The sequence below is a fragment of the Mastacembelus armatus genome, chromosome 11, assembly GCF_900324485.2.
Source record: "Mastacembelus armatus chromosome 11, fMasArm1.2, whole genome shotgun sequence".
Classification (NCBI taxonomy): Eukaryota; Metazoa; Chordata; class Actinopteri; order Synbranchiformes; family Mastacembelidae; genus Mastacembelus; species Mastacembelus armatus.
Window position 1 is genome coordinate 3,891,736 of NC_046643.1, and position 26,410 is coordinate 3,918,145.

The 26,410-nt window shown below is 39.5% G+C and overlaps 1 protein-coding gene across 2 annotated transcripts in view; it reads left to right on the forward strand.

The window, feature by feature from the left end:
- The window catches only part of ptprua (protein tyrosine phosphatase receptor type Ua), a 176,233-nt gene that overhangs the window by 98,030 nt on the left and 51,793 nt on the right, over window positions 1-26,410 (forward strand). For both annotated transcript variants that reach the window (XM_026300744.2, XM_026300745.2), the window contains exons 4-9: window positions 2,959-3,040; window positions 9,192-9,307; window positions 12,433-12,604; window positions 14,279-14,572; window positions 19,615-19,935; window positions 24,682-24,791. In XM_026300744.2, coding sequence (XP_026156529.1) covers window positions 2,959-3,040; window positions 9,192-9,307; window positions 12,433-12,604; window positions 14,279-14,572; window positions 19,615-19,935; window positions 24,682-24,791 — 1,095 coding nt within the window. The remainder of the gene's footprint in view (window positions 1-2,958; window positions 3,041-9,191; window positions 9,308-12,432; window positions 12,605-14,278; window positions 14,573-19,614; window positions 19,936-24,681; window positions 24,792-26,410) is intronic.

A 26,410-nucleotide genomic window follows, 5' to 3' on the forward strand; every position in this document is an offset into this window, starting at 1 on the left:
TGGTCTTGTTTACAGTACCCTGGTTTGAATGTACAAACTGCAGGAGCCTCCTACTGTACCCATTCGTATAATAGCTTGTGTTTGCATAAGGATGCCAACGTTATTCCTCAGTGTCTGGCACAGTCATACTCAACAACACTTTTCTATAAGTGAGTGCAGATGTAGAGGAGCTTAATGATGTCTCAAAGCACAGGGTTGGGTGAATCGATGGTGGTGGATGCGTTGATGCGTGATGAATTGAAGAGTTAATCGGTCAGACGTCTCTAATGGCCTGACATAGGAATGAAAAATAAAAATAAATTAGTGGAAAGAAAGCCTTAGTCTGTATCCATCTGCGAAGGCCTTTTGTGGTATTGATTGGCCCAAGGCTCTTAAAGCCTGATGCATTGTCAACATTGCAATCTATTACCCATCTGAGTGCGCAGTCACAGTCTGACTTCCACTAGGTTTTGGAATAACTAGAGGTAGAATGAGTAGATGAAACACTCTGACTGCACACACACACACACGGAAACCGAGAATGACTTTGTTGCACTCTGGGAGGCCTCCTGATTTACTTTGAGGCTCTGCATGTGTCTGGCTTATTTAGATAAGTGAGTGAATATTTAGGCTGTGTTTAAGGACTCTACTGCTGCCATATGCAATGATAAAAGGGACACTAAAGAAGAAGAGAGGGATTTATTCATTTATCATGTACTGAAGGTAAAGTCACAAACTTTACCTTAACGTTTTGGGTAAGATTTGATCAAAAATTATGTCATTCAACACTTGTTTGCATATATTAGAGTTAACATTTACGACAGAATTGTCTAAAGGTATTTCAGGCAACAATAATCTTCTGAAACCATTCAGCCATCCATCATCTATACCTGCTTATTCCTAACCAGGGTCACAGGGATCTGCTGCAGCCTATCCCAGCTCTCTCTGGGTGAAAGGCAGGGGTCCACTCTGGACAGGTCACCAGTCCATCACAGGGCCACATAGAGACAAACAACCTCACACACTCACACTCACTCCTATGGGCAATTTAGAGTCACCAATCAACCTGACATACATGTTTTTGGACTGTGGGAGGAAACCAGAGTACCTGGAGAAAACCCACACAAGCACAGGGAGAACATGCAAACTCCACACAGAAAGGCTCCTGATGGGTTTCAAACCAGGAACCTTCTTGCTGTGAGGCAACAGTGCTATTCACTCTCTTGGGCTGCCCCTCTTCTGAAATTTATAAGCTTAATTGTTCTGTATGTGCATCTATACAAAACAGTAATAATTTTTCTGCCTTTGCACCAGTCCTGGTTCAAGTAAGACTCAAGCGATAGTTGTATTAGCATAACTTGAGATTTTTGGCCTCTCATGATTGAAATACTGTAAGATTCTTACAAAAAGTGTATATGGGTGTAGCCCAAACAGCATGCATGTATCATAAAATGTTCTTGACTCAGAGTCTCAGTTACTAGCTTTACTAGAAGACTACATGTTGTAGCCTTTGATAATGAGTTTACCTTTCAACTGAGATTATTCTGTGGCAAAAACTGTGCCTATAGAATAGAGTGGTCTTCCGAGATCAAACCTGGAGATATGTAGCTTGACAAAAGGTTAGACAATCAGGCTTCCAAGCTTAAACCAACATAGCTGGCTAACAAAATATTGCACCAGAGATGGTATGCATAAACTCATAACACACCTAGTCCCTGAGTTATTTGATCAGCCCTGTCCACTACCAAACAGCTTACGAGAGTTTTTTAAAACTCCTTGCACACCAAAGCTCAAGCCAAAATCTCAAGACACATCTGTATTCAAATCTGCCCAAAATACCCTCTGTAAAACATGTATATAATTTTTTCAAACTATATGAATCAACATTTAACAAAATAATACAAGTCACTTTAAACTTCAAATCAGCAACACACTCACTTAAACCAGATATCTCATCATTAAAGCTTAATGGAAATAAAAAGTGATGACATCACAAAATTTGGCAAAAATTACCTGGCACACCCCGACTTGCTTCAAGGCACTTGATATAGGAACCTCTGGCTTAAGCGAATGAATCAAATTGGTAGCATTTGAAGTTTTAGCCTCGCAAAGGGTTTGTTTCTACAGGACATGCTACTGGGCTTCCACTCACCATATAATCCACTATGCATGTCCCGTTTTCTGTTTTCTGCAAAAGTGTATTAAGAGTTTTAATGCATCATAATAAGCAGATAAAACAAAATAACAGGGAAAAAGCATCAGGGTGAGTTTAGGATTTAGTTTGGTTAAGGTCTGATTATTGATAGGAATACGACAAGTAACAGCTGAGATTTACTTGTAGACAAACAACTTGTTTTATTGCCAGAAAATTAGACTGAAAAAGTGTATTCCCATATCTGTGTTAGGAATATGGTTTTAGACAAACCGAAGTTGTTTTTGAACATTGAGGCATCACTGTGATTGCTGTTCACAGCTGAAACTACTGTTTTGTTTTCAGTTTTGCAGCAGTTTTGATGCGGACATTAGGATGCCCAATACAATAGTTACCTACTATATGATCTGCATGACCTTTTAATACAAAATAGTGGCTTGAAATTGTGCTTGTACTTTGATTCTGAGGTGCTTATGCCACATTCTTAGCTTTGTCCCTTGGTGTTTAATAGCACTGGAAATGTTCTGGTTATAACATACTATTTGCAGTACTCTATATTATATATTACATTTCATTATAGTTACTATTGACTTGCAGTATTTGCAAAATACCACACAACAGGGTTGACTAAAAATACATTCCTGAGTACTATTTTAATGGCAGTATCAAGTTATACTATGGAGATGTACAGTGGATTTAATGAAAATTAATCTTCCTCTTTTCAGGACAAGTCTTTTAACCCAGCTCCTTAATTTCCTACACTGTCAGTCTCTTATCACTAAAATGTAATGGTCTGTAGTCATTTCATTTATCCATTGTCTTCACAGGTCATCTTTGAAGCGACTGTTTCCGAGGAGCGACAGGGCTACATTGCCTTGGACGACATTGTGCTGCTCAATTACCCCTGTTGTAAGTACCTCACTCTGCATTGTTCATAGCCTACCTGCTAACCTTTATTGAGCCTGGGGAAGGGTTCCAGCCGAACAATGGAAGCCCAGTTTCTCAACAGTTTCTCAGAGGTGACTGAAAACTATGAGGCAATTCTGTGGACGGGGGTGCAACTGAAGACATGTGAACCTGGTACCTGTCTGAGTGTCAGAGCTATAATACCACAGCAGGAGGTTTCTCTTTTGTCCTGACAGAATGGCTGACCTTTTCTTCTGATCGCTATGCTCCCAGCCGGGGTGCTTTTAAAGCTAATGTGATGTTACAGACAGGAAAAGGACAGCTAGTGGTTGTACTTTGATCCTCTCTGAAAGTTTTTTTCTTTATCATCAATGGGATATGACATATATATATATATAGATAGATAGATAGATAGATAGATAGATAGATAAATAACAGTCATTGATTTCATCAATTACTGTTTTCTAACTGTGACAGCATGTAGAATGTTAGACCATATAATTAGCATATAATTGGTCACAACTGCAGTGGCTGTTAATGGAAATCCATTAACCTGAATCAAGTATGCGTATGTGTATAATTAAATGTTTTAATTAGATTCAGCACATGTATGGATGGTTGTTTTTGTTTCTGTTAGAGCTATGATTAGTAGTAATGTAATATTTGTCTTGCATCATGCACAAACACACACAAGGATATATGTGTATAAAAGATACCACAGCTTCTTTTCTTATCCTGTTTTTAGCTGCAGCAGGTAGCAGGTAAAGTGGGAAGCTCTGATTAACCTGCTGTATGCTACCTGTCCAGCAGCAAATGGGATAAAGACCAAATTTACTGCTAACTAATAAACATATAGTATTTTGCAGTTTAAGAGTCAGATATTTTTCTCAGTGCTTGGTTATATCCACAGTGGCCTTCTGCGAGAACAGTGGTATAATGGCAACATTGTTTTTTAGCTGTTTAAATGCAAACATTTTAATGAATGATAATGTAGGATATTTATGAGCTCATGAAATTCAAATATGTTTTACTGGTTCTGCTGAAAAATCAAACAGGCCACACATTATGAATCATTGAATCCTCTCTAGGAAAGGCATGGTGGAAGTGAAGCACTGTAACCTTGTCTATAGCTTGGATTCTTTTATCTGACATCATTTCCTCAGTGGAACAGGATACGTTTTGATGGTGAGCTTTGATGGAGATTTTGGGCAGGGGCTTTTGGTATGTGATCCAGTTCAGCCGCAGTGCAGATGGTGGCGCTTGGACCCCTACCATACCTATTAGTTCCCATTAGTAGACAGGGCCTTTGCTGGGGGCTGCTATCCAGTACAACTAATCTGTACTCAACCATGCACATACAGACCCATCTATTCATACACAAGCAAATGCCAAGTATGAATGTGCTAAATGTAAACGGTTGCATAATATTATGTATCAACCCGTGTAAATGCAAAATACACACTAAGATGTATGTAAACTGTCCTAAATTTCCCACCAGGCAAAAGAATAACGGTGCACCCCCTTAGGTAAAATTCAGCTCAAAGGCAAATGCTGTTCAGTTTGCATCCCCACTCGTTTGACATTTGTGTTGCTTTCCTCTGAAGTTCGTGTTTCTATTCTAACCACGTGTTTCAGTCAAGACCATTCTCTCCTGCATCAAGAACAAGAGGCGGCATTACTAATTTAAAGAACCAACATCTCAGACAGTCAGAATGCATTTGATTCTCAAATTACTTTGTCTCTGTTTATGTTTAGTGGTATTAATCAAAGCTAGACAGGTCACATATATCCACACTACCAGGCTTTTACATTCTAAGTTGAATTCTCAGTAACTATTAATGCAGTTGTCTCATCGTCAAACGACTTATTCTATACTTGGTACTGTGAACATTTGTCTTTAAAAGATAACCTGATATACTGCCCTGACTGCCAGATGTTGCTGTTGGTTTCTGTGGAAACCAAGCATGAAACTGTGTGCATTGATAGCACATGATAGCCTGTTCATAACAGAGAAATTCCCGTCAGTGTTTTTCATATATGATGATATTAAATTCCCATTGTAGATTATCAGATAAAAATGCAGTATTTCCAGTGTAATCTAACTAGGATGGTTTAGCGCTCCATTTACAGTTAGGATGTTAGCTCATCTACATCTCATTGATCTCATTGTTATGGTTTTTAGATTATTTTTTCTCATTTAGTCTTATTTTTAAAGTTTTTCAGGAGTCAGTAATCTCAGTGCGATCTCAAGAGTAAAGAAATTGAATTTTGGACAACAATTACATGTGGAGCAACTATATAGATAACATAACCAGAGTTGTTTTCACATTAGATAGTCAGTTTGAACCTCAAACTGTTAATTGCAATTGAAAAGTTTTAAGATATGCACTCTTTTATGCTATACCCCAACATCTTATGATATTCTGAAGAAAACATCAGCATGATTTGAGCTGTGGGTTTACATGACCAAGATAAAGTCAGATGGTTTTTGGGTGTAATTATAGATGATGCATTTATACAATAGTCACACCTATCGCTCTGTCCTCTGTGCACCCTTTGGCCTCTCTGACCACTAAATGGTTCATCCCATCCCAAACTACAGGCAGAAATTTAAAGCTGAAGAGAATGACAGAGGAGGCAAAGTCAGAGCTGCAGGCCTGTACAGATTGGAGTGAGTTCAGGGCTGCAACCACATACCTGTATGAACTTGCTGACACAGACATTATAGATTAGCTTCTATTAAGACGTGTTTGCCCACAAAGACTTTTTACACATAAAACAACAACAAACCCTGGTTTACAATGAAACTCATGCAGCCATGTCATACTAAAGAGGTGGGCTACAGGAGTGAGAACAGGACTCTCGAAGACAGAAGATCAAAAAAAGCACCAGGTCTGGATGGTGTGACCAAACAGGTCAGTGGAGGATGGAGCCAACATGGCTCTGCATTACATCCTAAAACACCTTGACTCCCCAGGGACCAATGCGTGGGTCCTGTTTGTGGAGGAGGTTGAACAGCTGGCTCTGTGGTGTGTTTGCAACAACCTGGAGCTCAATATGCTTGGAGTGTGGAGATGTTCTGTGCACATCCATCACTGTGTAGTTGAGTTCAGCAAACAACCATGACAGGAACAGACTCCAACAGACAGTTCAGCCTACAGAAAGAAGAATAGTGACAACCTGTCTTCCATCGAGGCTCTGTACACCTCACAGGTAAAGAGGAGCAGAGACAGGATTTCTGCAGACCCCTCCCATCCTGGTCACAAACTGTTTGAACTCCTCCCCTCTGGATGGTGCTACAGAACACTGCTTGTCATGCAAACTTTCCCTTGTCATGAACATTTAATGCGTGCTTATTAACCCTCTGATGCACCTTCCTCAATGGGAACGTTAATGTCCCCGTGACATAAAAATGTGCTTCGGTGCACAAGCACTCAGAGGGTTAATACTGCATGGATTAAGTGTTCATCACAGAATGACGCTTAACACATTCGTAACAGTGGAGCTATACATATACATGTACATGTACCCTTTCTTTTAAAATTTCTTTCTACTTGTCTTTATTTCTTTTGTTTTTCCACCTATGTTTATATATTGGCACTTTATTGTCACAAAGCATGATCAGGACCACTGTACCAGTCAACTTCCTTGTGTGTCCTACATACTTGGCAATAAGTCTGATGTATTTGATGTATTTTATATGTATAAAACTACTTAGTTAGAGTTAGGAAGAAAATTGTGACATTACATCTGTCTGCCAGCACAGGTCACTGTGTATGTCATCACTGTGCTAATCCTGCTAGTCACCATTTAATGCTGATGCTCATACACTCTAATAGGTGTAGAAGGGCCCTACTGACTGACTGTACATATTGAACTGATGTATGCAGATAACGCTTATTTAATAGCATGACAGCAGTCAAATCAGCTGAATCATTGAAGGTGGAAAGGTGTGTAAGCAAGTTATACACAATTTTAATATTATTATGAGGCTAAGGGTAGCTTGGTGGTGGTGGTGTTGCCAACAGTATTCCAGACATTATTACAAAATGTCAATTTTAAGCTGTGTGTTTGCAGTGAAACACCAAAATGCTGTGCCTGGATGTGTTGCCAGTGTTGCTCACTCAGCTACTTAGAGTTGGGAGGTGATTAAGCTTCAGTATCTGTCCGCTATTTGATATTATGAAGCTAACATTATCTGTTTTTAGCTACATTTGGGAGAGACAATCAGCCACCAGAGATAATGAGGTAATAGAAGTATTTTTACATTAGTGGGGAAGCTGACATTATCACAAACTACATTTTTATGCTACTTGTATGCTTACTGGCAAACATTAGTCGCTGTATCTGCTAGCTAGCATTAGCAATAAATAGTATTAGGCAGTGCAAGAGGGGTAACAAATGGTATCAGTTAAAAAGAATAGAAAAATAACTTTTATCTCAGTTATAGCCTTTTGTTTAGAACTTGTAACTGGTAATTCTGCAAGTCTTCTCATGCTCTACAGGGTAATTTGTAAATGAATCTAATGGAACATTTTAGTATTTCAGTCTGCCAAAGTACAGTTAAATGTTGTGAGAGACACAGAATGATTATAAGTTTTGGCATGGAAACTTCCAAATTTAAATATAGATTAGTGTAAGATATCTTAAACTGTTGTGGTTGAAAAGTAACCGCATCATATCATTTTCAGAACTTGTTTTAGTTAAACTATGTAATTAACCCATGAAAGAAGTGGGAGAACTACTCTGAATATGTGGATATTATCAGTGATAAACTATGTGCCAACTTTTAACTTACTGCAAATGTAGGAGGATTGTATAAGCTTTAATATTCCAAATTTCAATAGATATTGCAATAGATACTGGCAAGACCACAACATAGTTTAGTCACATTAATTCGGATTTTGATGTATAGCCAAACAAGGCATTAGTGAAATTTGCAGTCAGTGAAAATTACAACTTCAAAATAGGTGCTAACAAGATGCTAACAAGTGCTTTGCTTACAGGTAATACCTGATGCTTTATACTAATCCTAATCCTAATAAAAGGGATATTTTCACTGAAGACCTTTTGACATGCCAAAGCATGAAAAGCACCGGTGTAAATAATAAAATCAGTGGTCAGTGTAAATCAGTTTCACTGTCCAAGTGTCATGGGACACCTGAATAAAACTGTGTAATTGTTAATGTTTTCAGTAACACATTATGTTTTGGAGCAGGTGCCAGTTTTATTATGTATTTATTGTTATTTATCATGTTCTTTCATTCTGAAGCGGCTGTCATGCTACATGTTTTCATGCTATTCCACTGATCCACCACTGGTGATGGTAATGCATTAAAAAATGTAGCAACATGGCAGCAAAAGGTAAGAAAGATAAAGACTGCTAGTTAGCAAAAACATAGTTAAATAATGTGACCTTAAAATATTCATTTTGCAAATGGGAAGGAAAATTCATTCAACCTCTTTGTTACGCAAAAAATATAATGTGTTTTGCTGAGAAAAATTAAATGGAAGTTTAACTGTTTCAAAAGAAAAATCTACAGGATATGTGACATGTGACATGAAAATATAGTACATCAGATAGATTTTAGCAGACAATGTACTTAACATGTCGATCTAGAATCATTTGTTACAATTAGGTTTATAGTGTATCCAAGCATTATGTTATTGTACCTTATTAAAAAAATAATAAGCAACTGTTAAACAAACATAATAAGGATTTGCTTGTGTTCCCTCTATCACTTTAAAACGTCAAACTCTTATTTTCAAAAAATGTCTAATTCCAAGATAAAGCAGCATTTGGTACTACAGAAACAGTGTCTGTCTGTGATCATAGGCCACTCTGTCAAACTGAATGGGGAATGTGTGCGTGGGTGGGTATACTGTAATCTTAAATTATTTAGTCTCTATACAGCCTTATGACTTGCAATTTCTTAATTCAGGTGGGAACTTATGGAGATGGAATGTGATCATTGTACTTCATTCAAGTTAGTTTTAGATGTTTAGATTTGTTTGATATTTTAGAGTTGATAATATATATAATATATATATATATATATATATATCATATATATATGTATATATACATATTAAGACCACATTGTCTCATTTGTGTGTGTTTTGTGTGTGTGTCTTGTGTGTTCCCTTTCCACAGACAAGGTGCCTCATTTCTCTCGGCTAGGTGACGTGGAGGTGAATGCCGGGCAGAATGCCTCATTCCAGTGTGTTGCGACAGGCAAAGTCTCAGAGGCTGAGCCCTTCCTCCTGGAGGTGAGAACAAGTGTGTATGTGTATGTGTATGTGTGTGTTTCCTTTTTTTCATTTTCTTTAACCAAACAGTCAACATCTCAACACTTGTATAGCAGAAGAGGATTGGGATATGTAGAAAAATGAAGAACACAAGCACTAAGAAAAGAATGTTTTACATGTTTGGTATTTAATGTTTACAGTAGTTGCATTTACATATGTGGCTTCTGCCTTACCCCTAATAAAGATTTATTCAGGCTCCGGTTTATGGGCTTTTTATACTGTCACTGAGTCTAAACCCATTAAGAGAATATTCCTGTCTACAAATCTTCACCAACCATACATTTTAATAGTAAGTGCTTTTCATTGCAATGATTTTAGGCACAACAAAATATGCCTGTTATACCAGGCACACTTTAAGTCAGTGAATGTTTTGATAATCAGTTTAAAGACTGTTCCTCAAACTTAGTTTCTCAGAGTTGGTTTAAGTGTGTCTTTACCCTTACAGTGGACATGTTTGCATATTATACATCCTGCACAAGGACACTTCACTGAGAAATTGAGTTTAGCAAAATGAAGATTAGAGTAATTTCAGACTGGTGGGTTTTACTCCAAGTTCTGCCTCTTTTGAGGAACACAGTTTAAATGTGCTTTCAGACAGCGAGTGGTTGTGACTGTCAGTGCTGCCTGGCAACTGCATTTTGAATCGTCATTAGGAGAGCACTCTTCATTGAGCTATCTACTCTCTGCTGGTAAAAAGGTGTCACTTTGATAACCCAGGCTGCTGTCCTTGATGCTTCTGTATTTACGCTGGAAACAAATGAAGCAGCAGCCACTGCTGACTGCCTGAATGCATCTTAAGAAACTGTAACTATAGACTGGTAAGGTTAACTATACTGTAGTTGTGCCTCTTAATCAAATGAGGCTTTATAATGGTATCATCTTTCAGTATGGTTCCAAACCTCATATGCATTTCACTTCACTTCTTAAAAAGACCTCAAAACTTGGAAACTTGGATGAACACATGTTTTGTTGAGATTATTGAAGTGAACATATATTTCATTATGTATGGCATCTTGAGCAATCTGGCATTACAAGCTTAGGGAACAGGTGCTGAGGGTTTAAAGAAAAGGCTGGTTAGATGCAATATGGGAAATGTAGGATAGCTTGTTATAGCATAGGGCCAAATACTGTATATAGGACTACAGTTCAGGGTGTCGTGGCCTCTGCTAAATCTACATGTATGTTGATATCCACTGAATATACAGTGAATTGCCTGATGATGGAGTGCTGGAGTTACCTCCTCTTGACCTTATGATTAAGTGCATAGTAGTCATTAAAGGGAATGGGAGCAATTACATGAAGTGTCAGTGTAATGTCAGTAATAATACCGTAATTTGTAATTTTGTTAAATAATGCTCTAAGTTTGTGACTCACTTGTCTTTTAATGGATGTGTTGTTGTAGGAAAATGAGTCATTTAAGGGCAAGGGAGATTGTAAGTTTGCAGCTCTGCCATTGTAGCTGTTTGATTGTGCTGGCATTTAGTTTACTAAAGCCCCTAAAGTCATTTTTCTCATGCACCAACTGAAAATAGTTTCAATTTTCCTAGTTTGAATATGAGCTAATATTAGTCTTCAAAAATCCATCCCTGAATGCCTCCACTCTTCCTCTGGCCTGCACATCTAAGTGCTTTTGAAATGGTGGCAGCAGGAAGAAGGCATTTTTCAAATAAGATCTTAGTATACTTGGTGATACATCCCTTGTGTTTCCACCCAATTTTATTCCACACTCCCCTCTCTTCTCTGAATTAAAGCCATTGAAGATCATCAGCATATGAAAAAGCATTTTATTAGTTTCATATTCCATATTTGTGGACGAAGTTACAAACACACACCCACATGCTGTAGGAGGATATGAGGTTTGTTTTTTTGTAAATTGACAGTATGTTGCAGTGAAACACTCTGCCTAAGTCAGTCCTCCCTCCTGTTCCCATTCAGAAAATATCTTGGTAATAGCAGGAAATGGAGATCTATCACAAAACATTACTGCCTTCTGTTCCTCCATTTGTTGTTCGGAGCCTGTTTGATCATCAACACTGAGTTTGCTAATTGCTACATTCTCTTTGATCAGCTTGGCACAGTGGAGGTCTTCTCTGGAACTGATCTCCCCCACTCTTTCTTCTGTTTAGGTAGTCCAAACAAGTTGTTAGCATAATGTTTCTTAATCAATTAGCATCATATTTCCCCTGCTGTCCTCTGGCCCAAATTGCTGATCGTAGATCGTATTTAGGGCTTTAACATCAACATGGTGTGAGTCCACACCTGAATTAGTTATTGCACAAACTCTCAATTATGATATGATGCAGGCCCGCTGCCAGACGGGAATGGCAGGAGATTTGGCAAACCAAGCATTCTTGTGCTTTAAGGCTTGCAGGTCTACTCTACTCTACTCTGACGTGTCACTTCAAACCGAAACACAAAGTGTTGAACACTAACTGGTAGGACAAAATAGTAAAGTCCTTGGTGGTTACATAAAGTAGAAAACAAATTATATTGATACCAAAGCTAAAGTAAAAATGAGCTTCAATCTGTACCTTTAGGCAGTTGTACCCTGCCACTATACTGTACGTCTAATTTTCTACCAGCAATTCAGCCAACCAATTCAAACATGCAGATGTCAAACCCACTTATTTATGAAAAGCGTGAGCAGGCGACAGCTTATATAATAATCTGTTTATTCTGTGAGAGAGCTGCATATATTGTAGCTTGCACCTGGAAGAGCTCACCGAGAGTGCAGGCCTCAGATTTCCTATTCCACTGGTTGAGCCAATTGCCAGTTTGCCTGGAGCGCTGACACAGTAGCATGGCGAGAGATGAGGAGATGTCAGCTCAAGTCCCTGTGCTGGAAATAACAACCTGGGAGACCTGTGTCACCTAGCACTGAGCAAAAACACTATTGTTATCAGTGACATTTATCAGATATTTATTATCTCGGCCTCCCATGGAGCTAATACCAACCTTTCTTTGTCTCCTTGTCTGATTCCCAGCCTGCCACCCATTTTTAATCACTTGAATAGACTTCAGGTAAATGTGGTACGGTTAGTGTAGACAGCTGATATCTCCCTGGGTTGTCTTTGTTTTGCTGTCAGCGGAGAAATGGCATAGTGCTGGATACGTCCCTCTTGTCGCGATTGAGCCACAAGCGGCTGATGGCAACTTTCCAGGTGAAGGCACAGCGTGGGGAGCAGGACCTCTACCGTTGCATCACCCTGTCCCCTAGAGGTGCTGCTGTCTCCAACTTTGGAGAACTCATTGTCAGAGGTGAGCTACATGTAGATTTTATAAGCTTAAATTATTGATATGATATCAGATATACAAATAAAAATTAGCAACAGTTTTAATGTCTATTATTAAAGAGAACAGTGCTGCAATACTAGCAGGCTGAGGTGGGCAAAAAGTAAAGTTCAATGAAGAAAGGGATGGATTTTGGTCTGCTTTTTTTAGCCAGTACTGATCCATTAAAATGTTCTTAGATTGGCCCTGATCAGCTTGTGGCACTGCTAGTATATGACATTAAAAAGTAGAAATAATAACATTTTTGAAAAATCTATTCAAACCATGCTCAAGTTTTTCTAACTAACTCTTTTAATTTTGCTACTCACGCTGCCATCATTTCATCCTCATTAATATGCATCTAAACCTGCTTGTGATTTCAGTGTTAATTTACATTCTAAAAATCTAGAGTACAACATTTTTAAACTTTGAACATGTTCCTGCAACCACAGTAAGCAGGATGAGTGCGAGACTTGTTACTAGGCTTTTCAAAAAGGAGGTCTTAGAAATCACCTAATAAATCACTGAAATAGCAGCATTGTGTCAAGTTGAGCATAAACAACATAAAAGCTGGGAGCAGTAGGAACAACATAATATTGGTTGACGCTGCAAAAACAGAAATGTAAAATAGAAATTTGTAGTTTTAGGGTCTTATGCTGGAGGAAGATGCAGTGCCTGGTCACAGCTTCAGTAAAGGCCTTTGTCACAGTGAGGGTTCAGGCTTTGGGAATATCTTGCCTACACAGACACCAAAAAACATGACCACTGTAGCTTAAGATGCTACACAGAAGTGCTAAGTTTTTGTGCGTTCCCTTTTTTGATTTTTCATTTTTATATTGCTCTTTCTGTGTGAGTTAAACGAAACAGACACAGCTCGCCAGGGAGCTATTCTAATGGTTCCAGTCTTTACTCTTAGATAAACTAAGCTGCTAACTACAGCTCTTGACTCGATTCAGAGACATGACACTGAAATGTTACTCTTTAAAGGAAAGCAAATAAGTCTCTTTTCAAATTATATTATAATAATTATTCTTAAACAAACATAACAAAGGTAAACAAGCAAGCATACATGTCTCTTTTCATTAATCAGTAAATCATGCACTACAAGCAGGTGTAGTTATTGCACACATTTTCTCACAAACAGTATCGTGATAAATTAATTTGATGTTCACCATTTTGATAAGGGTCATATTATCCATCAAGGCTGTTTTTATGTGCATAGAGGACAGAATTAGTTATGCAATTATTCATGCAAATAAACTCTTATTCTGCGTCATTACATTGAAAATGAAGAATTTGGAGCCTTCAAACTCTCTCTCTCGCTCTCTCTCCCCCTCTGTCTGTCTTTGTCTCATCATCCTGATGTGATTAAAAGATTTTTATGACTTGGTGCTCTAGCAGAGCAGAAATAATGTTATTGAAACTGTAAAACAAAAAAGAGAAAATCCATGACAGAAATCCTTCACTTCTCCTTTACTCGCATGACTTAGTTCCTGCTGGAAAGGGCAATACTTGACTGTTTATCATAAGTGTTTTCAAGGACAGATATTTTTCCTATAATTTTCTGTTGTTTTTAAGTAATGTGACTAATAAATAGTGGCAACGTTATTCTAATTGGATTTTATATTTAAATATATGGTGACATGTTATTCTTTATTGCAGTGCCCCCAACACCAATTGCACCTCCCCAGCTTTTGCGGGCAGGTCCCACCTACCTGATCATTCAGCTCAACACTAACTCCATTGTGGGGGATGGACCAGTCATTCGGCGGGAAATACAATACCGAGCCAGCCAGTCCACATGGACTGAGACTCATGGTGTGGGCTCGCTCACCTACAAGGTTTGGCATCTGGAGCCAGACACAGAGTATCGCATCAGTGTCCTGCTCACCCGCCCTGGGGAGGGGGGCACTGGAGCACCTGGACCTCCTCTGATCAGCAGGACAAAATGTGCAGGTGAACTATCCACCAGAATTCTAGATAGAATATGTGGCAATGAAGAAAATTGTAGTTTTAGATACAGGCACAGAGAAAGAGGTGGTCTGGCCTCATGAATACAGACTGGGATAGACCTGGGATAGTTGCTGTAGTTAAGTAACACTGTAGTAAACCTATATTTGCATTTTTTTCCATTTTGAGCTTCACCCTGCACTGAGATTTACTGCACTAGTCTTTACCGCTCAAGAAATATTGCAAAAAATTGAATCTACTGAAATGATGTGAACATCTAATTAGGGTTGAAAATGCTTTCATTATTTCATTACTTACAGAGTTGATTATTTTTCAGTTAATCAACTAATTATCCAGTCTATAAATGTCAGAAAGGAGGGAAAATGCTCATTAGAAATTCTCAGAATTTCTGATGTGACAATATCAAAGACAATGATATTTAATGTACAGAAATGCATGGTGGGCAGGTGGTTAGCGGTCTCGCCCCCGGGTAAGGTTTCATGTTTGAATCCTGTTTGACTTAGGCCCTATCTGTGTGGACTCTGCATGTTGTGTGGGTATATGTCCATGTCTCCATGTACCTGTCCAAAGACATGCAGGTAGCCTAAGGTAGATCAGTGACACTAAATTGCTGCATCATTTCAGAACTATAACAAAATAATTAGATATGCCCTTTGACAAGATAGTGTGACACCATTATTATACAACATATAGAACACTTAAAGCATCAGCACAAAGCAACAAACAGAAGACCATCTGGTTACTGCTGCAGTTCATAGATAGAGAAAACATGTCTTCGAGTCTGTTCCTGCTCTGATCCTCTAAGATTCAAATGAGTGCTGAGCTGCAGCTGGGAGCTGCATCAAACTGTTTTGATGCGTCACTTAACTTGTAGTTTTGCCTGCAGCCACTGAGAACAAAGGTGTTTGCTGTCATTGCAGCACAGAAAGTGTCTGATACTTTTTATTTATCCTGGGCTTACACCTAATAACAACCCCTGCTCATCTGGGTGAAAAAATCTAGGTATGCTTTTATCTATCAGCATTTGTATATAAGGATTGTGGGAATTCTGTGATAAATAGAAGAATCATAGTTGAAACATCACACCTGTTAGTTAGTGGTTCACCTGGGCCCATCTGTAGCTTGTGTAATAAGGTTCTCATGTTGAAAGTTTTGTCATCGGCAGAGGGCAGGGTCTTCACACTACCGCTCATCTGTTTTAGTGGCAGTGCTGCTCATCTGGGTGAAAAAGGCACCTCGCTGCTCTGTCAAGTAGACGGCATGATGCCCCTGTCACCTGTCACACTCTTTGATCCACTTTCATCAGTGTCTTTCACTCGCCCACCTCCTGTCAACTCCCATTGCTCAGATCTGAAGCTTTATCCCCGGGGAGAAAGCAGCAAACAGCAGAGGCCCGGTGACACAAAACGTAGGATGAATTTGTCTTCTTAATGTGTCACAGAGAGCCATTTGTTTTAAGGGAAAGACTCTGCTCTTTGGACAATCGTTAAGTGTGACATTTCATACTTACTGGTGCAGAGGATTTCACTCCTGTGGGGACATTGTTGAGGGTGCCCAGGCACACAGAAGGCCAATTCAGATACCAAACCTGGCCATTTTTTGTTTTTTACCTAATGCTTTTATGTGGCTACAAATAGGCAACCTTGGCATCAAATTGGTAGCATGTACATGTACAGTATATTGATTTTAGCCCATTCACCCAGACCCTAGTATGCTTAAAATGAAATGGTTTTCAAGTCAGTACTTCTTTCCAATGTCAGAATTTGGACGTCTGCATCCAGAATAGAAATTTTCACTCTCTGCCATCTTTCACAGCAATTGAGGTGTACAGGGGTATTTCAGGGTGTACTTTGTTGTTGTACAACTGGATGCAACACCATGCATACCTTCAAGGAGAGTAGCTGTCAGAAAGTGTGCTTTACAGTTTACTGAGGCTATAAACATACAGTACATGACTAGTCACACAACAGATACAATCTTTTGAAGAATGAAGAGATGCAGCAGGCTGTCTGCCCCAACATTCTGTGTAGCCATATTGGAACAGGTATAAACACTTTTGCATTTTGACATAGTCAAGCAAAATGTTTTACAAACTATTTTATGTCAAAAATACCTTTAGGTCTTCAATGTCCTTGGGTCAAGTGGGGTGGGCAGCATTTGGAAGCATTTCTGTCTGTCAGTGTTCATAGATCAAATAGATTCAAATTCTTCACAGAGACTGTTAATTGTTAGTCTGGTTTACTCAAATCTGGCTTTATTTGTATAGTTTCACTATTACTGCTGTCAGATATTCTAGTATTGCAATCATCATGTTGACCTTTGGGGGCATCTCACATTAGATGTGGAGGAGGAAAGAAAAACAAATCCTCACAGTTGTATTAACTTTTCATTAAAATAATTTTAAATACGAACTGTTGCAGTTTTAGGCCTGTTTATTTTACTCCATGTTGTACTCTAATCACATTTCAAACTATTATTGCTTACTATTATTATTACTATTATATAGTACATCAAGTATTCCAGGTAAAATTTTAGGATACTTGCAGAAACTCATTCACAGTATGTGAGTCAGCAGTCAGAAGCCGATGTGATTTCAGCGGTAAGTATGAGGGTGTGCACTGATAGTCCATCATCATTCAAACATACCTCCTGGCAGGAGGGACAGGCTTCAGTGGCAGCTCACTGAGGCAGCTGTTAAAGATGAAGAGGATGAGATGAAATGTGCAAACCCATGGGGATGCTCCCTAATTCATCTATTCCTCTTCCCTTGCTCATCGCTTGTCCGGCCTCCCTATCCCTCCTTCACTCGCTCTGCCTCTGGCTAATCCCTCTGATTAGGCTAATCAAGCTGAATGTCATCTTGGGGCAGGACTGGTGGAGGACTGTCGGACATAGAGGACAGGACAGAGCCTGCTGCAGTGCTATAATGATGAGTAATGGTGTCTGAATCAGAAACAGAAAATTCAGGCTGATCCATTGGTGGCAGGCCTGGTTTGAGCTGGATCAGGATCAGAATGTGGGATTGATAATTATTAAAAATATTAAAAGCAACACTAAGCCAGTTATTGTCATGCACGATTGACATGATGAGTATGATACAATTCTTCATATTTGCTGTGTAATTGATTATTTTCCCTATGGTTTCTTCATCAATAGTGTAAATTATGGAAACATTTCCTCCATGACACTACGTCATTATTTACGTTGCAGCTTTAATCTGTGTTTAGTTTAGCAGCAGAGCTATAGGTGTTGCTTTCCCAGTTGAGTCCCAGGGTGATTTGCTGCTTTGCACTCAATCTGATGTCCCAGCTTTACACTTTGATCCAGGTCAGGCTACAGGACAGATGGAACCATGTGCTTTTCCATGTATTGCAAAGGTTTCTTAACATAGAGACCTGCAATGACACTTGACATCAGTAATTAGGAATTGTCCATTCATATGTAATTTATTGATATGGAATGCACTAGCCCCCTACTGAAACTCATTCACATTTGGAAAATAGAAGAGAATAGAGAATAGAATTTCTCACTTCTGCTACCTTTTTCAGTTTGTCACCTTCTGTAATCTAGAAATGTGGGTTTGTAAAGCTGCAACTGTTGGTGCTGCAGTATTCCCCTTTTAAGCTACGCTGTGCTGGGTGAGATTTTAAGGTAAAAATACACTTATCAGTATAAATCAAAAAGTTGTAATGCATGAAGACTGTCTCATGGTTTTCCATCTATCCATTTTATTTAGCTTATCATTTTCTCTGTGGTAGTGGTAGCAAAGTAGCCAGATATCCCTCTCCCCAATCAAGACCTATTAGGAGATCCCAGAACAGGATAAACTGGATATGTAACTCCTCCAGCATGCTTTGGTATGCTCTTGGGTGTCTTGCCAATTGGATGTGACCAGGATACCTCCACAGGGAAGCATTCTGATTCGAGGTCCAAAGCACCTCAGCCAATTCCATTCACTGTGAAGGAACAGTGTTTACATTCAATAATCCTTTCAGATCCTGCCCCTCAGACACCAAAAAAAGTTACTAGTTCTGACCACTTCTATCTGTGAACTCATTAGTTCTGTCATGACCATAGGAGTTGGTTGGAGCGTTAAGTCAATGGCTAAATTCCCCTTGAGAGACCAGTGCAGTACTGCAGATAAATGCAGATATCACGTTAGTCAGTGAGCTCAAGCTCCTTCTTCCTTTGCTTGGGAACATTACCTCATGAAACCCTAAGTCCATCTTCACTCAAGCCCTTAGTATGTTTTTGTGTCACACTGACCTGCTGTTAAACCTTAAAACAAAAGCTCTTAGTCCAGGACATGCTGACAGGTTTTTAAGTGTATGTTGATGATTATATGGTCCAATCCTGAAACCATATATTTAAGTGTTTTAGCCCTTTGTTAAGGTTTTCAGCCAACTATCATTGCGCTCAACACAGGCAGATGTTTTTAATGAAAAAGTACTAAAACACTATAGACTCTCATCCAAACACCAAACAGTCATGCAGAAAAATCCTTTCTCAGGTGTAAGTGTAGACCTAAACAGATCTAACTGTATGAATAAATGATTGAACTTATGTTTGTGAGGTCATCAGCAACACAAAATGAATGCTAATGCTTGCTAACATGTTCCCAGTAACAGTTTGATACCATGATAACATGGTTGTTACAGCTTGCTGTAGTGTCTACAACAATCAATTACAGCTACCTAGAGGTTGAGTCATGGCACCTGGACTTCTAGTTTTTAGGTCAAAACATTTCACTACTCATCCAAGTAGCTTCATCAGTCTAAGAGAAAGCTGGTATGGAAACTCATATTTATCTTTCAGGTTGGTTTCACTCCACCCCTAGCCCAAATAGGCTCATTAGGTGAGCTATGTAAATGGGGTGAGAGTCATTAGACCTCAGTCATTAGGTTTGAAACCACCTCAGGAGTGAAACTAACTCAGAGTGTGGGTCTATCGACTCTTGCTCATTTACCTAGTTACATAGCCACTGATTGCACTTTATAGATATAATTGCTGTTCTCTGTCCTTCCTAGAACCCATGCGAGCCTTGCGGGGTCTGACGGCTACAGAGATCCAGCCACGGCAACTCGCTCTTCAGTGGGAGCCCCTGGGCTACAACCTTACTCGCTGTCACACCTACACCTTGTCTCTGTGCTACCGCTACTCCATGCCAACAGGGGGCAGTGGAGGGAACAACGCCACTGTCAGAGAGTGCCTGTCGGTGGATCGTAACACTTCTCACTTCACACTGAGAGACCTGCCACCCTTCCGCGCGGTCCATGTGCGGCTGGCACTGGCCAACCCTGAAGGCAAGAAGGAGGGCAGAGAGGTCACCTTCCAGACTGAAGAAGACAGTGAGTGGGTGGTTACATTTTTCTCAGTGAACACCAGGACAAAAGAATACAAGGCTCTGCTGGAATATGGCATGATTTTTTTTTTATCTCTGTGCAGCTGCAGCATCATTACAGAGAACAGGGATGTTTTTATGTGTGCATTGAAGGGTTTTGTCATAGCTACTGAGCTCAGGCTTCAGAACTTCTTGAATTTCTGTGTTTGTGCATGCTCCTTCATGCAGAGATAATTATTGTGCACTGCTTACACAAATCCATGCCTTTAGTCATCCAGTACCAGCGGAAAAACACAAATATTGACTCACAAAATAAGCTGGATCAGCGTAACTAAATGGAAGATCAGCCTTTTAAATGGAGGCCAGAGGAACATTAATCAGCTTGGGTCATGGCTGGTAGCAACATGGAAAAATTATTTTGCTTATCTTTCTATTAATATTTTCCTGTGTACATACACTGGTTAGGTACATTCTAATGCAAATTCCCAGAGTGTGGAAGTGCAGGAGGTCAGCACCTACAGTTATGTGGAATAAGCAAGACTTTTCAATATAACTGAATGTCACTCAGGGATACTCTTTACCTATTGGAGAGAGTGCAAAGGGATGATGGGTATGAAATTGGCAGGATTTTATTAATACATATTCAGAAAACATTTTAGCATATGGCAATATTGTTTTATATTAAATTTTACAGAAACACTTGAAAATAATGGGCAGTGAATGAGACATGGAAAGATAACAGACAGCGCACCTACAGTGGGTACAGAAAGTATTCAGACCCCTTTACATTTTTCACTCTTTGTGTCATTGCAGCCATTTGCCAAAATCAAAAAAGTTCATTTTATTTCTCATTAATGTACACTCAGCACCCCATCTTGACAGAAAAAAACAGAAATGTAGAAATTTTTGCAAATTTATTAAAAAAGAAAAACTGAAATATCACATGGTCATAAGTATTCAGACCCTTTGCAGTGACACTCATATTTAACTCACATGCTGTCCATTTCTTCTGATCCTCCTTGAGATGGTTCTGCTCCTTCATTGGAGTCCAGCTGTGTTTAATTAAACTGATTGGACTTGATTAGGAAAGGCACACACCTGTCTATATAAGACCTTACAGCTCACAGTGCATGTCAGAGCAAATGAGAATCATGAGGTCGAAGGAACTGCCCAAGGAGCTCAGAGACAGAATTGTGGCAAGGCACAGATCTGGCCAAGGTTACAAAAGAATTTCTGCAGCACTCAAGGTTCCTAAGAGCACAGTGGCCTCCATAATCCTCAAATGGAAAAAGTTTGGGACGACCAGAACTCTTCCTAGACCTGGCCGTCCAGCCAAATTGAGCAATCGTGGGAGAAGAGCCTTGGTGAGAGAGGTAAAGAAGAACCCAAGATCACTGTGGCTGAGCTCCAGAGATGCAGTAGGGAGGTGGAAGAAAGTTCCACAAAGTCAACTATCACTGCAGCCCTCCCCCAGTCGTGGCTTTATGGCAGAGTGGCCCGACGGAAGCCTCTCCTCAGTGCAAGACACATGAAAGCCCGCATGGAGTTTGCCAAAAAACACATGAAGGACTCCCAGACTATGAGAAATAAGATTCTCTGGTCTGATGAGACCAAGATTGAACTTTTTGGCGTTAATTCTAAGCGGTATGTGTGGAGAAAACCAGCCACTGCTCATCACCTGCCCAATACAATCCCTACAGTGAAACATGGTGGTGGGAGCATCATGTTGTGGGGGTGTTTTTCAGCTGCAGGGACAGGACGACTGGTTGCAATTGAAGGAAAGATGAATGCGGCCAAGTACAGAGATATCCTGGAAGAAAACCTCTTCCAGAGTGCTCAGGACCTCAGACTGGGCTGAAGGTTCACCTTTCAACAGGACAATGACCCTAAGCACACAGCTAAAATAACAAAGGAGTGGCTTCGGAACAACTCTGTGACCGTTCTTGACTGGCCCAGCCAGAGCCCTGACCTAAACCCAATTGAGCATCTCTGGAGAGACCTGAAAATGGCTGTCCACCAACGTTCACCATCCAACCTGACAGAACTGGAGAGGATCTGCAAGGAAGAATGGCAGAGGATCCCCAAATCCAGGTGTGAAAAACTTGTTGCATCATTCCCAAGAAGACTCATGGCTGTACTAGCTCAAAAGGGTGCTTCTACTCAATACTGAGCACAGGGTCTGAATACTTATGACCATGTGATATTTCAGTTTTTCTTTTTTAATAAATTTACAAAAATTTCTACATTTCTGGTTTTTTCTGTCAAGATGGGGTGCTGAGTGTACATTAATGAGAAATAAAATGAACTTTTTTGATTTTGGCAAATGGCTGCAATGACACAAAGAGTGAAAAATTTAAAGGGGTCTGAATACTTTCCGTACCCACTGTAATTACCTACGCCTACACATAGCTGTCTCTGAAGAAAGAAGAAATACATTAGATAAATGCGGTCATATACACAATGCAGCACAGTACTGTAATTTTGTTCTTTAGATCTGATAGGTTAGAAAGTTAAAACTTATGACACAGAAACACACCATGATTGTTCTTTTTCCCAGTTTACTGGATATTTTGAACGTTGGCACCAGTGGAAAGTTTTTCTTTTGAGCCACTGAATGCTGATCTGACAGCCTGACAGTTCACGATCCTCCTGTCACAAGGAGAGCTGCCATCACCCTCACAACTACAGTAATTGAGCCGTAGCTACTGACAGTACCTCCTGCCTGTTTCCTATTGGGCTCAACAATCAATCACTCTTGTAAGTGCTTTGCTTACACTGTGTCTTTGCTACTTGGAAGAAACAGATTTGGCAATCAGGGAAGGCCATGGATACAGCAGGGTTGTTTCCATATATATATATATGTATATATATATATATATATATAAAGCAAACACTGTTGACAAAAATTATAAGTCAAAACAGTTAACTTGACAGAATAACATAAGTTGCTTATGCATTTGAGCATATTATAATGCATATTACATCTCTGTGTAATATATATATATTACTATTATTATTGTTGTTGTTATTTTTTTATGTATAGTTGTAGTGAAGCTAATTTGACCACATTTTGGAATGGAAATGACTATTTTACAATACAACACAAATATCGAAATAAGAATTAACATGCCAAAAATATTACAAATTGGAACAATGTGAAAGAGCTAGAGAACTATTTTGGGATAAGAGGGTAGTAGGTGAATTCTTTGGACACAATAGTGTCACTGAAAAGTCAGAGAGTGCAGCAGGCAGTTAGAAATTCATACAGGGTATAATGAAACCCACATTAGCCCAATTTATTGGGAGGAGAAAACAGTGGAAAGCAACAAAGAAAAGCAATTGGCATGTCACACAAGAATTAACCTGGGCCAGATACCACACTTATACTTTAGGGTCCCATAACAGACTCCAGGAGAACTCCACTGATTTTACACCACAAACTCTTTTTACAGGTCGTAGGGAGTACTACTGGATATGAGAAAAAGGTTGTATAAAGTGTTTTTTGTCGCTCCAGAGGGAGTTGTGTGAAAGCTGCAAAATGTCACTTGAATCGGCATTATTAGAGACTGAAAACTATAAATAACAAAATAAAAAAAAGTCTAGGAGGATGGAGTTGATGACAGCTTACCAGAGTTCGGTAGGCTGTTCCTCAGCTGGAGGTGTGTAGCTCAAGACTACAACTATTACTCTTAGCACAGGTCACCCAGTTCTCACTTTCAGTGGTCAGGTTGACTTGTTTGTGATGCAGAAGCAGGATTTGGACATGTGATGTCTTTGCTGGTTTTGCTGCATTGACTTTGTTTTTGTTATGAACTGTCCCCAGTGTCATTATTACAGTATATGTGTAATTCTAAATAGGTGAAGTACTGTTATAATACAGCCATGTGATATTTAAAAGTAGTTGTGTTTTCCAGCACAATGAGAAATTCTTTTCTGGTATCTCAAGTGTATTCCTGTGTGGGATTTGAATTTGACGAAAGGATTTTTTGGCTGGACATGACACATCTACTAGGAACACTAAAATCTTTCTGATTCCATTATTTTGCGCAGTATTTAAGGAAAACTGCAAATGTGTTGTACATACAGGACACAACAGTTTGTTCAGTGCATTATTCTTTAACACTTTTTTACTTCCCTCCACAAAACTGATAGACATAGTTACATATTCCTTAAGATGCTCAGATGAAGATCTCCTTTAATTCTCATTTTGTGACATGTTAATCCTAGAATTCTGTTATCGCCAAGTGTTAACACAGAGCACTAGAGCCATCAATTCACTGGGGACTGGGTGATTATTTCTTTTTAGAATTTACAAAACTGTCTTGCACTTTAAACACCCAGAATCTAGTTGTACCCCTTTAAGAAGATGCATCTCATTAAGCCAAAAATGCAAAGAGGTACTCAGGCAGTTCACAGGTTGGATTACGTTGCTGTTTCTCTGTCAGTGAGGTGCTAAAGAAGAAAAATTGACTGTCATCCTCCAAGACATGGTGCTCTGTTATCAGACAGTAGAAGCCAGAATCTCAATTCATCCTGAGGGCTGGGAGCAACCCAGTCCACAGTTTCCTTTCGTCACCTTTCTTCTGCTCCGTCTCTGTGCTTGCTCATTTTTTGTCGTCCTCCATCCCTCTCTGGCCCTGTGCCTTTTCGCTTTGTCAAAGGTGTTTTTACCCACTGGCATGCCTGTACAAGAGTCCATTAACTTGCAGAGTGTTTGTTTCCTAGAAGGTTGTTTTTTTCTCTCCTTCTGTAGTTCCTGGTGGCATCGCTCCAGAGTCCCTGACCTTTACCCCTCTTGATGATATGATTTTCCTCAAGTGGGAGGAGCCTGTAGAGCCCAATGGTCTCATTACACAGTATGAGGTAGGATATTCTCTTAGCCTTGCAAAAATCTATACAATAATACAGCTGCTTTCACATCACACAATCATCCTTTCCAGGTGTGGGATGCTATTTTTCCCTTGTCAATAACTATATTATTCACTTCTCTTGAATATAATGACTTAAATTCAGAAAATGCATGGTTTGATTTCCCTCAGCCTTACTTTTCCCAGTTCTTGCCCATAAGCCTTACACATGAGGCTGAGCCACTAGAGTGGGGAGGACCCACTTTTCACAGTTCATACTGTACATGTTCATATGGTAATGAAGCTGAGGCACTGGCTGCAGGCTGTAATTACATGGGGGACAACCATTCTAATTACTTATTTGCCTAAGAGATGCCTCCACAAGGGGGCAACTTTAAATGTTTCTAATTAATTATTGATGGCCCCATATCAACCATAGACCTTTGTAGCATGGGCTTTGGAGCATTTTTCTGTAAGTAGAAGTGGAAGTGAAGACCTACTCTGGTTTTACACATGGTTACCTAATGGGGAGAGAAACCAGTTTTTATTCATAAGCAGAAGCTTAGAGAGGAACTGGACAGAAAACTGAGTAGTACTGTAAACTTTGACAATATAGAGACACCTCAGACCCCCAAGTGCTGCTCTGGATGTACAATAAAGCATGAACAATAAAAGACTTTTGAGATCAATTACAATATCAGTGTTTGCGATTATAAAAAATTTAGAACAAGATTTGACTAATAGGGCAGCACGGTGGCTTAGTGGTTAGCACTGTTGCCTCACAGCAAGAAGGTTCCTGGTTTGAAACCCATCAGGGGCTTTTCTGTGTGGAGTTTGTATGTTCTCCCTGTGCTTGTGTGGTTTCCTCTGGTTTCCTCCCACAGTCCAAAAACATGTATGTCAGGTTGATTGGCGACTCTAAATTGCCCATAGGAGTGAGTGTGAGTGTGTGAGGTTGTTTGTCTCTATGTGGCCCTGTGATGGACTGGGGACCTGTCCAGGGTGTACCCCTGCCTTTCACCCAAAGAGAGCTGGGATAGGCTCCAGCTGATCCCTGGGACCGTGGTTAAGGAATAAGCGGGTATAGAAAATGAATGAATTTGACTAATATTTGTTTATTATCAAGCGGTTTGTTAGCATATAATAGGACAACACCAAACTGAACCTCAAAGAACCTTAACAAATGATACTACATCTGAAAGCACAAAGCCTCATGATCTTTAAAAAAGAAGCCCAATAGCATAGCAAAATTTACTTACTTTGTAACAAAGAGTTCATACACCTAAACATACTGACATTATAAGGTTCGGAAATTTTATACCAGTCCAAAGAATCCTAACCCTTGAGAAAAAAGCCTAAAACCTGCATGAGTATTGCTGCACCGAGGACAGCAATACAGCATGCGGACCAGCATGTGGATTTGCATGAGCCCAATAGGAGTTTAAGTTTCACCTCAATATGCTTTGCATTCTGTCTGAACACAGCAACATTATATGTCAAGACTAATATAGTGAAACAGTTAATTTCTTTGTGTGAGTGCTGTGTCAATCACCATCCCAATATGATGTACAGAATATGTGATAAGCTAAACACATTTGATAAAATTAGCCACACTGATGTTATCTTACCATGTTC